Genomic DNA, 16572 nt, shown 5'->3' with positions numbered 1-16572 from the left:
TTTTCATCCGATTTTCAGATTTTTTTTTATTGTTTTGGAAAGAAGAATAAATGACCAGTCTACTTTCTACTTTTGCCGCAGTCAGACTTCCAATCGAGCCAAGTGAACAACAGGCTTCTAGATCTAGTGTGCATTGTCTCGAGAACAAAGGAAACATCGGATTTTTCATGTCATCATGAGTAAAGTTGACGAAAAAGCTCTACTCCGGCCCAACGCTGCGGTCGTTGACTTTAAATTTTGTTTAAAACGACCGAGTTTTAGTGAAGTGGAATACCTTCTGAAGGTAAAAATGCAACTTAGGCTTGCAGAAGTCTCGTACCTTCAGTATCATCATCTTTGCAATGTAGTGTTAATATCATTCAACACGTTAGCACAAGCCGAGCGTTTCGTTTTGAAGAACAACTTAAAACACGTGGTTGAAAGTGACAACGTTGGAATTAAGATTCCCGTATATATTGAGAATGATTATATAGATGTAAGGTTATATGACCTATCACCTCGTACTCCTCCTGAGCCAATTGCAAAATGCATGTCGCAATACGGAGAAGTAGAATCCGTTACACCTGATACTTGAAGACACTTCTTCCCGGGTACTCCTAACGGCGTTTTTGTAGTGAGGATGTGGGTTGAAAGGCCTATACCCTCCTACTTCACAATTAAACTCAAAACTTACAGAACTACAATTATGCAAACCACGCTATGCACCCATGAAGGGCAAACTCCTACGTGCAAGTATTGTACTCAGACAGCTCATTATGGATAACCTTGCGCGGAAGATGCAGAGGAAAATGCATCTCAACCGATTGCCAACTCATCTACGGCAAACCAACCTAAAACAGAGTTTTCAATACAAATGCCTGAACCACAAACGGTGGCCAAATTTGTGGCAGCTGTTCAGACCATACTGACAACTGCAAAAGAATCATTTAGCACCCCAACTGTAAGCAACATCGGCAACAAATGTAGTAACAATGACGACGGATTTACACTGATCAACAATAAGTGCAAGAAGCAGGGGAGAACATCTGATCCTGGACACCAAGCCAGCTTCGACCGGGTCGTGAAAAACAAGAGAGAATTAAATGACCCTCCTGACGCTGTTTGCCAACAGACCTCGCGAAAGAAGGTTTCCGCTAGCAATAAAAAGTTGCGCGCACGAGATCCAATATTACTACAATAATTCTTATTTGTATTTTTATTTTTACATGGATTGTAAACATATAAAAGATCCACGGCCCCGTTAAGCTACCGTTATGAGCCGTGTCAAATAAATGAATAAAAAAAAAGAATACATGACCAACTGTATGCTATGTGATAAATTTTTGTTCCAAATTAGATTTTTTTATATTGTTATCCCAAAACCGAAGAGTATTTTTAACAAAAAAACATCACAGCATACCGTTGAAAAAGTCTATCCTTCTGGTTTCCAGAACAATCAAAACATTGAAAATCGGTTGAACAATGACAGGGTGGCCAAAGTCCGAAAAAAATTACGAATGATTTTTTTTTTGGTTCTTGACGTGACAATACCTTTTTCGAGACTTTTTTGGTTGTATAAAACGGGGAAAACAAATCGAAATAGTGAGCTAAACTAATGCAATCATGTGAAAAAAAAATCACCCAGAGGCAGGATTCGAACCTGCAGCCCTTGAGACTGCGACCCAATAGACAAATAATTCCTCATTCAATCATGTGTTTTTCCTGGGACATGACGTAGCATAAAGGTTTGCGTATTGGGCCGAATTCCCAAGGGTTGCAGGTTTGAGTCCTGCTTCTGGGGAAATTTTTTCATATAGGTACTAGGGTTCGCAGTACCGACCCTTTTTGGCGAGAACCGGTACTACGGTACTGAAGCCCTCAGTACCGGTAGTACCGGTAAAGTACCGGTATTCGATTTTTTTTTAAATTTGAAATAAGCTGAAATTGAATGCTCAAACTGATGATCTTATTCTCAGATGATTGATTTATGCCGATCAAAAAACATGTTTATTGTTTTTAATTGCTTCGGAATGGCAAGACACAGAAGATATTTTTCATATAGGGCACCTTCTTTTATTTCGAAATGTAGGCCACTTTGAAATCAATAACTGCTAAGTGGTGCGACTTTCGTCGATGTGAACAGATGGTAAATGTATGAAACCCTATTAACAACAGTAAATCAAAGCGAGAATGGCAGTAAATCCGAGCAGGTTAATCACATTTCCTCTCTTGCTTTTCTGAAAATTGGTTCCGACCTTTATGTCGTTTGCCTACTATTCTCTAATGTATATCAAGGCTCCTTGCTTTCCTGTAAACTGTTGAGTTTTGCTGAATTTTCCGATCACCAATAATTAAAAATCGCCCCATTTGAAGCAGTTCACCAAGTCTAAAACTGTTAGCCACTAAATCGCTGTTCGTTCTTTTATAGATAAAGGTTTAAGAGCAAACCAAATACAGACATGATTTAGACCATAGTCTTATTAGGCGCCATCCAGTGAGTAATGGAAACCAATCAGAATGTCGCTAATAAAACTTTAACTTCTAGAATTATTATGATGATGGCCCCACCTCATTTCTACACAAAGATGTTATCTCAACGATTTATCTAGAAGGCAAATTAATATAATTAAACGTTATCTTGCAGACCGATATTTTGAAACAGACCCCCCTGCAGAGTTAACATATTTGTCATAAAAATTGTATAGTACCGAAAATACCGGTACTGGCCTTTGGTCAGTACCGGTATTACGGTACCAAAAATGGGTCGGTATTCCCGGGATTTTCGGTACCGGTATTACCGGTACCACAACCCTAGTCGCGTACACTAGACTGCCCAGAAAAATAATGAATTTTTGAAAACTCAATCGGTCCACCCTTGATTCGATTACTAGTGCCACCAGGGGTACTTGCTCCAAATTTGAAGCAAATCGAACATGTCTAGCTACCGGACCAACGCTCCTGAAGTTTGTATGGGATTTTTCGACAATTTACATGGAGAAAACCCACTAACTCGCATTTTTGCCGCCAGATGCCACTGTATGCATCGTATTATCACTGTAAGTGAAAAAAAGAAAGATAATTTAATTGTCTACAACTTTGTCGAAGACTGCTTATCAATCCGGCTTTGTTAAAATAAGTTATTAAACTTTTAACAAAGTGATGTCTGCGTCAGTTTTCTATGGGGCCTAGTTGTGCTTGGTTGTGTATCAGTACTCGATTCCCACGAACTATACATTTTTGTGAAATAACCATTGGATTTAGCTCATTAGTACGTTCAGAAGAATTGTAGTAAATAATACGAGTCATGTTTTGGTTTAAAATTTTTAGTTTCAACTGTGACCGCATAGAGGGCGCCAACACTAACTTTTCATAGAAGAGAGATAGAATATCGAAATGTTCGGAAGATTTATTGAAAAATGCCTGCTCTACAACTTTGTAGAAGACACCTAATATCTATCTCTTTTCTTTGCAATGTTAGTGTTAGCGCCCTCTATGCCATACAATGTGGAACTAAAATTTTCTAACCAAAACATGACTCGTATTATTTACTACAACTCTTCTGAACATATTATTCAGCTAAATCTAACGGTTATTTCACAAAAATGTTTAGTTCATGGGAATCGAGTACTGATACACAACCATGCACTGCTAGGCCCCATAGAAAACTGACTCAGACATCTCTTCGTTAAAAGTTTAATAACTTCTTTTAACAAAGCCGGATTGATAAGCAGTCTTCGACAAAGTTGTAGACAATTAAATTATCTTTCTTATTTTCACTTACAGTGATAATACGATGCATACAGTGCCATCTAGCGGCAAAAATGCGAGTTAGTGGGTTTCCTCCATGTTAATTGTCGAAAAATCTCATACAAACTTCAGGCACGTTGGTCCGGTAGCTAGACTTGTCCGATTCGCTTCAAATTTGGAACAAGTACTCCTTGTGGGACTAGGAATCGACTCAGAGGTGGGCCGATAGGGATCATTTTTTTCCTGTCACTCTAGTGTACACACAATGATTTGTAAAATGAGTCAGTAGGGTGCGTCTTTGGATTGAGTTCAACACACTGCAGATTGTGACATGTGTGTGCTATTTGTGAGTTGGCGTTGGGAAAAAAATATTTTTACTCTTGTGTGTGCGTTCTGATGTCAAAATGCTTTTGGCGATTTGTAGGTACCTAGGGTAATGAGTCTGTAGGTATTTCTTCTGTAGGTATTTCTAAAGCACGGGCGGATTCTACGAGGTTTGTGCTTACCTAAAGACGGGAGTTAGTTGGAGAGTTCGGTGGGTGAGCAGATTGAGCTATATTAGACCAGTGACCAAGATAACGCACTGAATGTTTTTTGTTTTTATCACAGGCTTGGAATAAGCATTAGTATTTTATACCGATCAAAATCCTCTGTCCATTTTCAGTGTGGGATTTTATATAGGAATATGAAAGTGGAATCGGAACGAAAACGATCACAGCGTTTTGATTTATTATTTCAAAAAGTTTTGTTTAGAACTTGGAAACTGGTATATGGTACCGTTCTATTTGTTGCTTCCTTTGAAACCTGTGTTTTAATAAATAGTGTTCAGCGTACTACACTCAGATTCGATCAGCTGTGGGAAAAAATGACCGAAGGACGCGTTTCTGAGTGGTTCAATTCTAGAATTTTTGACGTTAATTATGGTACTATTAAAGTAGGTACAGTTCTTGCGAATAACGTCCAGGAGAAAATGTCCATTATTTTAAAGCGCCTGCATATTCCAGAACACTGAATGCGATGGTATTATTTTCGAATTCCATCAATAACGATTGAGATTGTTATTCGCAAAAATTGAAAAAAAAAAATCATCCCATTCCTCTTGGAGTTCCCGATGACAATTTTCGGCACAAGTTAGAATGGAAAAATTCAAGTTTATTCTACTTCATTGCGGTTATGTCTCTGATATTACCCACTCATCTTTTTAATTTTAAATGGGGTCAGACAACGATTTCCGTCATCTACTCGTCAATTCCGAAAATACCTAACCTTTAGTAGGAATAGCACAGATAACAGACGTTCAGGTTCATATAAAATAACAACTGTCAATATGAATAAAACGAGCAATGTAAGCGCGATTAGAAAACGTTTATGGTTAGCTCAGTGATCGGCCGGCTTGAATCGATGGCAGTAGTGATTTACTGATTTACAACATATATCAATTTAAAAGTGTTCACAGGTTTATCTTTACGAAGTCGGTTACGAATTCTGTCAAGGAAAAATATTTTAGTGTTCTGGTGTAAATTAGTATCACTATGCGATGAACGATGAAAACGAGTCTGTTTACAGAACTGTGGAAAAGTAGCGATAACGCAAAAGATCTGCTCAAATAAGAAAAAGATTAAACCAATGTGTGCAGAAGGGCACAACACCTAACTAAGAGAAATTAGAATTATTGTGTTTTTAAATCATCTCATCAATAATTAGCACTAACGTGTGACCGGCTAACGATAAATCCAAACTAGCACCAAATCGTCATCTAATCCAGTACCAAATGAGCTTCAGTGATTGCTTATCGAGACATCACTCGGGACCTGCCAATTATTTTAGGTGTTCACACAAGTGTTGTGGCTGTTTGGATCAAGTGTCTAACTGGTGGCAATTTGGCGCTAGTTTGAATTTCGCGTCTAACTGGCCCCAAGTTGGTGCTAATTATTGATGAGATGAATTCAAAGCACAAAAAATCAACTTTATCTAGCGATAAATTGTTGGTTCAGTCTTCAAAGTATCAAGGAATGATTTTAGACACTGAAACATCAATACGAGAACAATTATACATATAGAATTATTACCTTTCATGATTGACATCTTTGACTGCGACCTGGACTATGAGCATTCTATTCAGCGTTCAGGATTAGCACGTAGAACATACGAAACGTCCAACAATCAAAACACAAAACCAATTCTCTAGGCTATACTCTAATGGTAACAGTAGCTAGAAAATGCACAAACAACAATTCAGCTGAAGAATGAATGAAAAATGATATCCGATGAACACAGACTAAACAGATTTGATACATCCAAAACAACTAAGCAGTAGTTCGTGAAACTTTTGCCAGATAGAGACCGAGTAACCGGATTACGTTTGTTTTGTTTACGGATGACCAGTCCATTGGTTCGGCTAATTATCCCGATCGTATTACGACCAATGTTAAGAACTGCGATGTCGTAGGTGTATCTGCTTAGTCTGTGCGGTATTAGATGCTACAGTCAACGGTTAAAAACACATCTGTTATATGAGTGCAGAAGTAACTATAGTAGCAAATTGTGACTAATTAACTTCCTCGCCTAATGCACGGTCCCCCCAAGTGGAGTCTACGTCGTTAGCCATTTCGGTGAAACACGGTGCGTAACGAAACGCACCAGAGTGTGTAAACAATAACAAATTTATCTACATGGACTGGAGAGTATAGGTGTGTACCGACTACCGGTACCGGTAAAAGTTTCAGTGCGAGAGTAAATATTTGTGTAGAAGAAGAGCGAAAAAATAATGAAAACACATTCCTTGAATAGCTCTAGAAGCGCGGTTCTGTCTAGCACGAACGTATGAAAGTAGAAGTAAGGAAAAATGTAGTGAATTTGTTGAATAGAATAGCAAATACACATACAAAATGCTTTGAGGCTGCATTTGACGTGAGAAGCTACCGTATTAAATACTACACGAATGATTGGTATAAACTAGTGCATTTTTTATTCAAGACATTTTTAAATCAATTCGATTATTTTTATAACAAATGTTTGATAATTCACTATTATTGTTTTAATGAACCAAAGAGACATTTGTATACAAACTTACTTCACTTTTTACCAGGCGACCGAGTATAATATCTTAAATAATATTTTTAAACCGCATATTACTTTTAAAAAGTGGCAGATTAAGCGAAATAAGCGGAACGCGAGTTTGTTTACAAAGTCGTTTAGCCTCTTTCAAAAATGGTTTTGAAATGACAAACATTTATCGAAACTGGAATTTCATCAAAAAATTCCCCATTTATCAAATCAGGTATTGCTAATGATAAAAACTGTTGCATGCCGTTAACTATCTCACTGACTGACTATCTCAGTAACCAGTGAACCGATTCAACAGCGACAATCGGGATAAAGAATTCCATTAACCGAGCATTCAAAAAGCATGTAAACCGAGCCTTCACTGCCGTGTGTCGTTTTTTTTAGTTAAACCAAGCTAAAACTCTAGGAAGCTTTCATAGTAGTAATCATGCAACGTGTGTGTGTCGAATGTGTTGACGTGATGGAACAACGTCTGTCTGCTGACAATGTGACATGATCCGAGAACAGAGAACTGTGAGAACAGAACAAAGACGTTGCGCTATTGCGGAAAACGGGCAGACACAAACAAAACGGCACATCTAAGGTTGCGAAAAATGTAACAAGTAACACATGTGTTTTGTGTGTATGTGTATGGGAAAAAAGTGAGTGATTAAATGCTATATTCCTATCGCACGCTTCTTCCACCTACAGCCGCCTAAGAAACCGCGCTCAGCCATCGACCCGTTCGTGTCGGTTGGAAGGCAGTGTGCGAAACAACGAAAAACCACAATCAAGATGATGAAAAATGGTGTATTGCTATTAAACGTATCTAGAGATTATGATGATGCGAGCAGGAAGATGATGAGATTGAAATGAAACAGCGAGAAAAATGAGAGCAAAAAACCATTCGCTATTGAGATTGAAAAATAAAACAAAAAAATCAACGCAACCGGCAGCGGTTGTTGACGAGCGAGAAAGAGATAGAGTGAGAAGAAAAAAATCGAACGTACAAGAAAGTTAGCAAACTTTTCAGCAGCTCATTTTTCTGCGCCTACTTATTTATGCACATTGGGACTAAAGAGGTGGCGACACCTCGGACCTACTTACCGATATCTTCGCTCTTGTAGTTCTGTATCATCTCAGCCAGTTCCAAATTGCCAGCGATGACGGCGACCTGCGGATGAGTTTGGAGCGAGAGAGAAAAGGAAACAAAAACGCGACAACGCGGTCAATTAGTATCGTGTTGTATCTAACTTGACTATGTTGGGGAAGGGGCTCGAAAAAAGGGGGGTGGGAGGGACTCAGCTTAAGCGGGGTACATATTTAGCCGGTGGAAATGATTCGCTGCGGCAAATTATCATCGTTACACCGAAGAAAGATATGTACACTAATGTACACAAACGAACTCATCTGTCTATACAAATGAGTGCGTTGATGGTTTCGTTTTGCCGTGACATACGGGGTGTGAAATGTAGCAACAAATTAGCTGTGACTTTCACTGTTGAACTGTATAATGTAAATACATCGGTCTAAAGAAGGAAAGGGGAGTTTAGAAATTGTGCAAATGATCCGGTTTTTTATTGTTGATGGCAAACTGAAGAGCTACAAATTATATTAACGATAATGCAGCTACATTGGTTCAACTACAATCGTCTACGGAAGGGTTAGCGACACCATCACCAATCTCTAATCTTCGGTAATAATCATTTTCCCTTCTGAATTATAAAAACATCCTAAAAACATCGCTGTCGGTCACTACCGACTTCAGTTTCAGTTGAGATGAGATGGTAAATTTTGAAGAGTTATATACTTAACGGAACGCCACCGACTCAATTATACTTCCATGACTACCACGCAGATGGATCGAAACAAAAGTATGGATTTGGGGTTAATTGTAAACAAACAATACCATGTGCCATTGCAATCTATTACGACATGCGGCCGTTGCCTACATGTATCTCATGTACCTATACATGTATCTCGGGTTGGATAAACGCAATGCTTAGTAATCGCACTCTGGTTCGTCACTAAGATAAGCAGGTATAGGGAAGTTAAGTACTTGTGGATGTCCACAAGGTACCGTTCTGTTAGCTTTGTCATGGAGCCTGGTTGCCGAAGGGTTGTCTAGAAAAAAATTATGAGCTAAGATTTCCAACCTGCAGGTTTGCTGACGATTACCAAACAGTACCGTCTTTACGTATGGGCTATGCAATTTTTGGAGTACCTTTATTAGTCCCAAATGACTGTGTAAGTTATGGGGGCGATTGGTTGCTCCTCGGATTGGCGCATTTTATACGGACATGACATTAGTGAGGAAAACACTAGCTTTTTGCACTTCTGCATGTTCAGATCGCTATTTCACTCAAGCTGAAAAACCAACGCTACTAAAAATGTGGTTAACAACTTTCACGAAAACTTTAACCAACTTGGTTTTTTTTGGAAATGTTATTACGATTTGATGATAGAAGGGTAAAATTAATCTCAGAAAATTATTATTTCTGTCAACACTGCAAATGTACCACCAACGTTTCAATCTCAGAATATGTTCATTGCTACGAGTTGGTGTCTTTGTTCAGAATGAAATTCTGAATTTTCTGAATCACAAGAATTTAACTGGGAAAAACCAATTCAATTTACCTAACAGTGAGGTTGTACCATATTGATATCATCGATCACATTTTTATTGCATTTGCTCAATCTATTGCCATTGACTGTTGATAAATGTAGATGTGAATTAAATCGGTCTTTTATTTCCCAACTACTTTTAAGGGGAGCGTATGGTGTAAAGTGCTCAAACCGAGAGTTATTTTGTTTTACGATGTTGAAGGCAAGGCAACAATGGATCTTTTGTGTAATATCAAGCTCTATTCACACATTCATTGCGCACGAAAAAAAAAAAAATTAGTCACTCAGAGCCACACATACTAGCGTTCTTAGAGTTGACGTCCAATCATTTCCACGTCGAGGAGCGCCGCGGCGAACACGATAACTCTTAATAAAATTATCCGATACATAAAATTCAACAGGATTTGTAAAGGTTAGACTTCTAGTTACTCGATGAACCAAAAAAATGGGAAAAAGGTTTCAGAAAATGGCTTCATGAAAACCTAAAGATCTTATATTTTACTGGAATATTCGCTCGTTTTCTTCATAATAAAAGGGGGGAAAATTAATTTGGATTTCTGTGGTTCATCGACTGGCTACACATATTGTGCATTCTCATAAAAAAATCTAGTCAATTCGTTGAATACTTATTATGTCATCGTGTTTGCCAATATGAAAAACACGGTTTCGAGAAAAATGCTATTAAAGGGTGTCCCACATCAAATTGCATCACAGAAAAAACATTGTAGAAATGACCCATTGGATATTTTCTCTTGAACATTTGAGTAGGAGTAGTTTAGAGTGTATTATTTTCACTGTATTTTTATAGCTGTTTTTCGAAAATTGTTGCTGATAGATTGAAATCTGCCTGTGTTATAACAAAAACGCGCGCAGGATGCACGGCTGTTGAAAACACAAAAAGTTCATCGTGGCCACCGAGATGTCGGGAGACTATTGTAGAGGTTCAATACTTACAATTAAGCGGATAAAAAAGAAGTCTATTTTTTGCCAACTACACCAGACGCTCTCCTTAAGTAATTCAAAAATTATTCTGTAAAATATTGAAAATATGTAATAATTTCTAAGAGTATAAGTCTCTGCGATGAACAGATTCTGAGATAATTGGGATTTGAGGTGTTGACAGAATTAATAATTTTCTTCGAATTATTTAACCCTTCTCTCGTAAGATCCTAATAAAATTTTCTTGCAAAAATCCTAGTAAGTTATTGATATCGGAAAAGTTGTTAACTACATTCTAGACTGCTCTTTTATTTTTTGTTGGATTTTAAATTTGAGTGAAATAGCGATCTGTATGAGTGGAGATGCAAAAAACTACATTTTCCCATACTAATTTCCATACAAACTTTAAAAGCAATGCGCAAATCCGAGGAGTAAGTAAACGCTCTGCCTCCGCTAATTGGGATCATTTCAATTTTTTCCATGCAACCTCGAGCCAGTCTAATGGGCACACTGGGCTAAAGCCAGAGGACCCGAAATTTTAGGGGACCAGCACTGAGGATTTACATAAATTCATACAAAAAATTGCTTTCGAAAACATAGACACACTTCATTGTTTGTAACTTTAACGAGTTCATAAATTGGAATAATTTTTAAATAAAGATAGTTTATAGTGAAATATTTATATTACCAAAATTCAATCAATATCCAAACGGCTCTAAAGCGCACATAGTCGTTGAAAGCGGTTCATAGATGGTAGCGACTAGAAATGCAGCACAAAATGACCAGATATTGAACCAATTCAAGCACCGATCCAACTATTCAAGTTGCAATTGTTTTTGAGTAAAATTAGTTAAACGTGTATACATAGTTTGGAAGGCCGTATCGTAGCGAAAAACACGGTAGCGCAAAGAAGCTGCATAAGAGATAGAAGAAGAAACTGTTAAAATTGGTTAAAACATATTTGTCTGGCAAGCAATCTGCGCTTGGGGCAAACTTTTTTACTATAGAGTTTTCAACCATAGGCGAATTTGCTTCTATTTCAGATTAGAGAAACTGCTTTAGAAAAATCTCTAACCCTATGTGCGGAGTTGAGAATCGAACCCAGGTGAGTTGCGTACAAGGCAATTGATTTACCAACTACGCTATGTCCGCTCGTATGGGGCAAATTGATTCAGCTTGTGCCCCTTGTAGATTTGTCTGTTTACGATATAATGAACGTAAACAGACGAATCTACAAGGAGCACTGTCTTCAAAAACAACTTTCTTTTTGAGGTCTAACGGAGGTGTGACTCTGTTATAGCCGGATTCAGCATCTTCGACAAAGCTCGGACCGTTTTAGGCTGGTACAGAACCAGAGTCATGTTGATTTGTGTACTAAAAGAAGCCAACCTCAGAATCATTCCACAACTTTGCTCTATCGAGAAATGTTGAGCCTTCTTAAAATCTCAAAAATGAACTTGAATTAAATAAAGTGTGGTTGGAGGTTTCTGAACATGTTAACCCTACCATTGCCCTAAACATGATAAACGGAGTCAAGGATGTTTTGGTTGGAAGAAGAGGTTCAATAGGGCTATCATATAAAAAAACATAATCATATAGCCGTAGTTACTTCACTTCCAGAAAGTTTAAGTACAATTGTAAGTAAAGAAAATTGCTAACGACTAATTTTGTGTGAAAGAAGACGACTCCATTATTTTTGTCACCAAAATATGTCTATGCACATTAGACCACCAAATTGACTTTTGTTCGGAACACCACTCAATAGGATGGTAATTGGCTACAAAAGCCCCATTCCAAATACAAACTTGTTCGGATACTTATGGTTTACTCACAAGAGTTTTTAAGTTTGTTTGCGAAAATATTTAAAATATCGGAAACGAAAACCATTAACTCAGTCAAAAATGAAAGCATCATCTTATGTATCCCAAAATCCTCAGATGTTTAGCTCAAGATAAAAGGAACAACATAGGAGAAGACTGCAAATTGATCTGACTTTGAGGTAAAAAAATATTCTAATATACTGTTAAATGCTCCTTCTGGCACATTCTTAGAATAGGACATTTTCAAATATTCCTCGAAGTTAGTTAACATTGTACGGTAATCTCGAATCATTATGCAACTTTCAACAAAGTTATTCGGTATAAAAAATGCTTTACTACCTGATGTTCTGATGCAGGTAGAGTAACTGTGGGAGTTTTCATTGAATTTTGTTTTTTTTCCGATTTTCCATATATTGTTTCTAAACTCTTGTAAGTGAACTAGAGATATAGGAAAAAGCTCATATTTGGCATATGGTTTGCAGAGCTAATTACCAATTGATTTAGGAGTATTCCGAAAAAAAGTTACCGGTGTAATGCACATTCTTGAATTTTGGAGAATTCACAATTAAAATATGCTTAATGAAAACAGAGCATAATTCTCGACAAACATATGATTACGGCTTAAAAGCCAACTGTCAAAATTCCCTTTAAAGGGAAATTCCAGACAAACCGTTACTGTCCAAACACAGTTCACAGTACTGCATGCTAGAGAAAACTTTTCTCTTTTCTTTACTACCAACATCTGAGACTGGCGTGTGACCGTTTGTCCGGAATTTTCGTTAAAAGTGAATTTTGATAGTTGGCTTTTAAGCCGTAATCATATGTTTGTCGAGAATTGTACCGCTCAAAAAATAATACTTTAAATTGTAGCATTCAGTTCAATTCAAGTTGAATTCAAAACCTCAGTTTATGAAAAAAAAAAAACGATGGACGCAAAGGCAAGCCATCCCGTACTGTATTCCGGCTGTCTAGCGTGACTGGTGTTGAAATGAATTGAACCGCTCACATTCATAGATTCGAGCAATTTAAATGTCTCACTTTAGAATCAATACGAAACAAACTTTACGGATCGATGCAAGTTTTGAATATTTCTTTCGATTGGCGAAAATGCCATTTTTTAGTTAGGGTGAATCTCATTTATCACTCGGCCTACAATTGATGGGATGCACAAAAATTGGCGTCAACATGTTTGCTTTGTTCCTAAGAACCAATATTACAACAAAAATAGCCTGAAAACGGTGGTATGCTCGTTCGGTCAAATACTCGAAAATCTCGAATCGAGTGCACCAATTTTCGCCCTACCATTTGAGCGACGCTGCTTCAACTGACGATTTCAAATAAGTAAGGTGAAAAGAGAAACAGGGCGAAAATATAATTAAATATCAATCGAAGCAGGCATGTCCGACCATCTTGACATAATTCGACAAATAAAAATATGCGTGGAATTATTTGGTTCACAATCGTGCTACATTTTTCCAATGCTCAGCATCAGTGGCGTGTATTTAAGCAGGAGCATATAGATCTGTGTTCCAACAACAAGTGCGGAGCAAGAGTTCATACGATGTGTTTTAAGGTATTTGAATCAAATGGCTTGAATATTTGATTGTTGTTTCGTTCACCAGAACCATCCAGCTGCAACCTGCCGACAATACCAACCGATTGAGATGAGTGCGGACAAGATAGAGAGGTTACTAATGGGACATAATGGCATACGAAACAGGATAGCAACGGATTCTAGCATACCTGCTTCAAACATGCAATATTTGGTCGGTTTGGCTGAACTCAAACCTCACATAACCTAATTCACAGTGTAACTCTATTTGCAGCATTGGGACGCAGATCTTCAACGAATGTCAGAAAAGTGGCTTCAGCAGTGCATCATTGCTGTCGACGACTGTAACTTTATTTGTACGGAACTCAATAGAATATTTTAGAGTATACCTTATAATATAAATCACTTCTTAGACAACTCATCATACTCCCTAGGACAAAACATATATTTTCTACCGCAACCTGTCGCTCGGAATTGGGAGGCAATCGTTATTAGAAAATGGTTTCATGAATCTCGGACAATGACGAATTTATCATTGGATAGTCTCCAGCCAAAGGAGTAAGTTTTATTTTTTCTGTGATATTTAGCTATATACGCAGTCTTATTACTCCTTCAGTATCTCAAACTACACACAAATGATATGGGCGGATACGAAATTTATTGGCTGCGGTGTTGCCAACATGTTCGGTGGTTCAATGATCGCTTGCAACTACTATCCGGCAGGTAATACTGTTGGCAGACCTGTGTACCTTCGAGGTCCTACGTGCAGTCGATGTTCTGAGGTGGGAGCCTGTTGTTCGCGTATTTTCCCTGGTTTGTGTGGTATAGGTAGGTGACAACATTTGCCGTATCCAAAAGGACCACTCTGCTGTACAATCCTTTTACTAAAAGGAATTTAAATTATTACCAAAATTTACTGCTTCTTCGGTGGCAATGGCACTGAAATTTAGGCTGCATTTATCTGTTCACAAAATAATCATTCCTTATTATTCTTTCTCGCAGACAATAAACATTCGAATGGACCGATGCTCTGTGTGGATGTTTTGACGCTGATTCTACTTGTGATTATATCATTGACTCAACCAAACCTTTTGTTATGGAATCATTGCATAAAGGATATAAACTGAAATAAAGTTATGAAATGACGATCATTCTAACACTTTTATATTCGTGTAATTGTAACTTATAAACCGTTCGCTTCGATCGTTCTTTAAATTGTATACTTCGTCTGGATTTGTCAGCAACCAGTGCGGCATCTGTTCGAGCTGTCTCGAGGTTAATTGGTCATATAAATAAATATTTCCAATTATCTCAGAAAAATTCATCATCATTATCATCAGTGGGACTCCTCCAGCTTTTTTTTTTGCACAGCCACCGCATGCGCATCTTCGCCAGCGAGTGAGAGTGGAGTCTATCCCAAATTCAGCGATGCCATTTTTCATCAACCTTCCAAAGGCATCATACACTTAGGCACTCGTGGTTCTTGTGCCGGTGTAATTTTCTTTTACTGCCTACGAATAGCGAGTACAGGATTCTTTTGTCAAATACGCCGGGAACTCGATAGTCAACCACCTTGGACGCCTATGCCCTATAGTCGTACAGAGCTGCAGGTCGTCCAGGAGCTTGTTCGCGTTTTTTGTGATTTTTATCACGTTACAGTGATATTGTATTCATGAGTTTACTATCGGATTTTTCTGTCAGCGTAGTGTTATTTATGTTCATGAATTCAGGATCTTAGTCACGAATTTTTGTCACGAGTAGTGTGATTTATATTCTTGACTTTAGGATCTTAGTAACGATTTTCGTGAATTATTTTCATAATATCTTGATATTTCATTCTAGTACTTTCTTTCGAATTTGACACGAATTCGACTGTTTATCCGAATCTCATTTGCCTGGTGTTCACTGGTTCTTTTCATTTGACAGGATCAAACGAAGTAGGTTGACTATGAAGTGCCACTCATTTGAGAGCGATGGCGGATGGAGAGCTTCAGTTCAATAGTAACGATATTTTAAATGAATTTCAACGTTTCCATAGACGACTGATTGGCTGCATTCATTCAGTTTCGATCCTGTGAACTGAAATTTTACGGCACTGAGTCCAAGAGTATTTTCCAGATTCTGTGGAGACGATGCCGAAGCGCAAACCCCTTGACTTATTATAATTAGGTTTTGTTGTATGTATTTGTCATAAAGTGATTTTAAAACAAGTGAGATCCCAAAGGTTTTGTTGTATTTAGTATAAAGTGGATCTAAAACATGTCATCCCAGAAATTTAACGCAATAAAGAGCCGCACGAACCGTACAGGAAACGGGAAAGGAGGAAGGATAGGAAAGGATAGGTATATTTTATGTCACGATAAAACGCTCGCAATTTACTAGACATTTTAGTTTAGTACTACACGCTATCAAAAAACTGTAGGAATACACATACATATAATATTTATATAGCCATAGAAAAAATAACAAAACTATATACTGATACCTGGTACGGTGTCTGATTGGCATAGTTTAGAGCGCCCCGGTTGGAACCGCGAAAGAGAAGCATTCTAGCGCAAGCCTCCTGATTGTTAACAGCGCAAACATGCAGCGGCGTATTGCCGGAAGCGTTCTGACCATCCATATCCGCACCGTAGAACAGCAGGTGCTCTAGGTGATGCACTAACCCGTTCCGACAAGCCTACAATGTTGTGGTTTGTTGTTGTTGTGATTGTTTTGGTTTGATGTGTGCATGTGAGAGTATTATGGTTCCGGGTCAAGTATTTTGGTTAGGGTGTTATTTGTTTTTTTTCGTGTGTTTTCAGAAACGGTTTAAGGTTGCAGTTAAATAGTTGGTTGTTATTTTGGATCAGAAAGTTGGAGATA

At 37.9% G+C, this 16572-nt stretch overlaps 1 protein-coding gene across 3 annotated transcripts in view; it reads right to left on the bottom strand.

Moving 5' to 3' along the window:
* The window catches only part of LOC131692065 (SH3 and multiple ankyrin repeat domains protein 2), a 415982-nt gene that overhangs the window by 30444 nt on the left and 368966 nt on the right, over positions 1-16572 (bottom strand). For all 3 annotated transcript variants that reach the window (XM_058978917.1, XM_058978919.1, XM_058978918.1), the window contains 2 exons: positions 16193-16387; positions 7879-7945 (listed from right to left, as the gene is read on the bottom strand). In XM_058978917.1, the coding sequence (XP_058834900.1) occupies positions 7879-7945; positions 16193-16387 (262 nt within the window). The remainder of the gene's footprint in view (positions 1-7878; positions 7946-16192; positions 16388-16572) is intronic.

This window comes from Topomyia yanbarensis, chromosome 3 (assembly GCF_030247195.1).
Source record: "Topomyia yanbarensis strain Yona2022 chromosome 3, ASM3024719v1, whole genome shotgun sequence".
NCBI lineage: Eukaryota > Metazoa > Arthropoda > Insecta > Diptera > Culicidae > Topomyia > Topomyia yanbarensis.
Note: the sequence above shows the minus strand (reverse complement) of the source record. Positions and strands in the feature narration are given on the sequence as shown.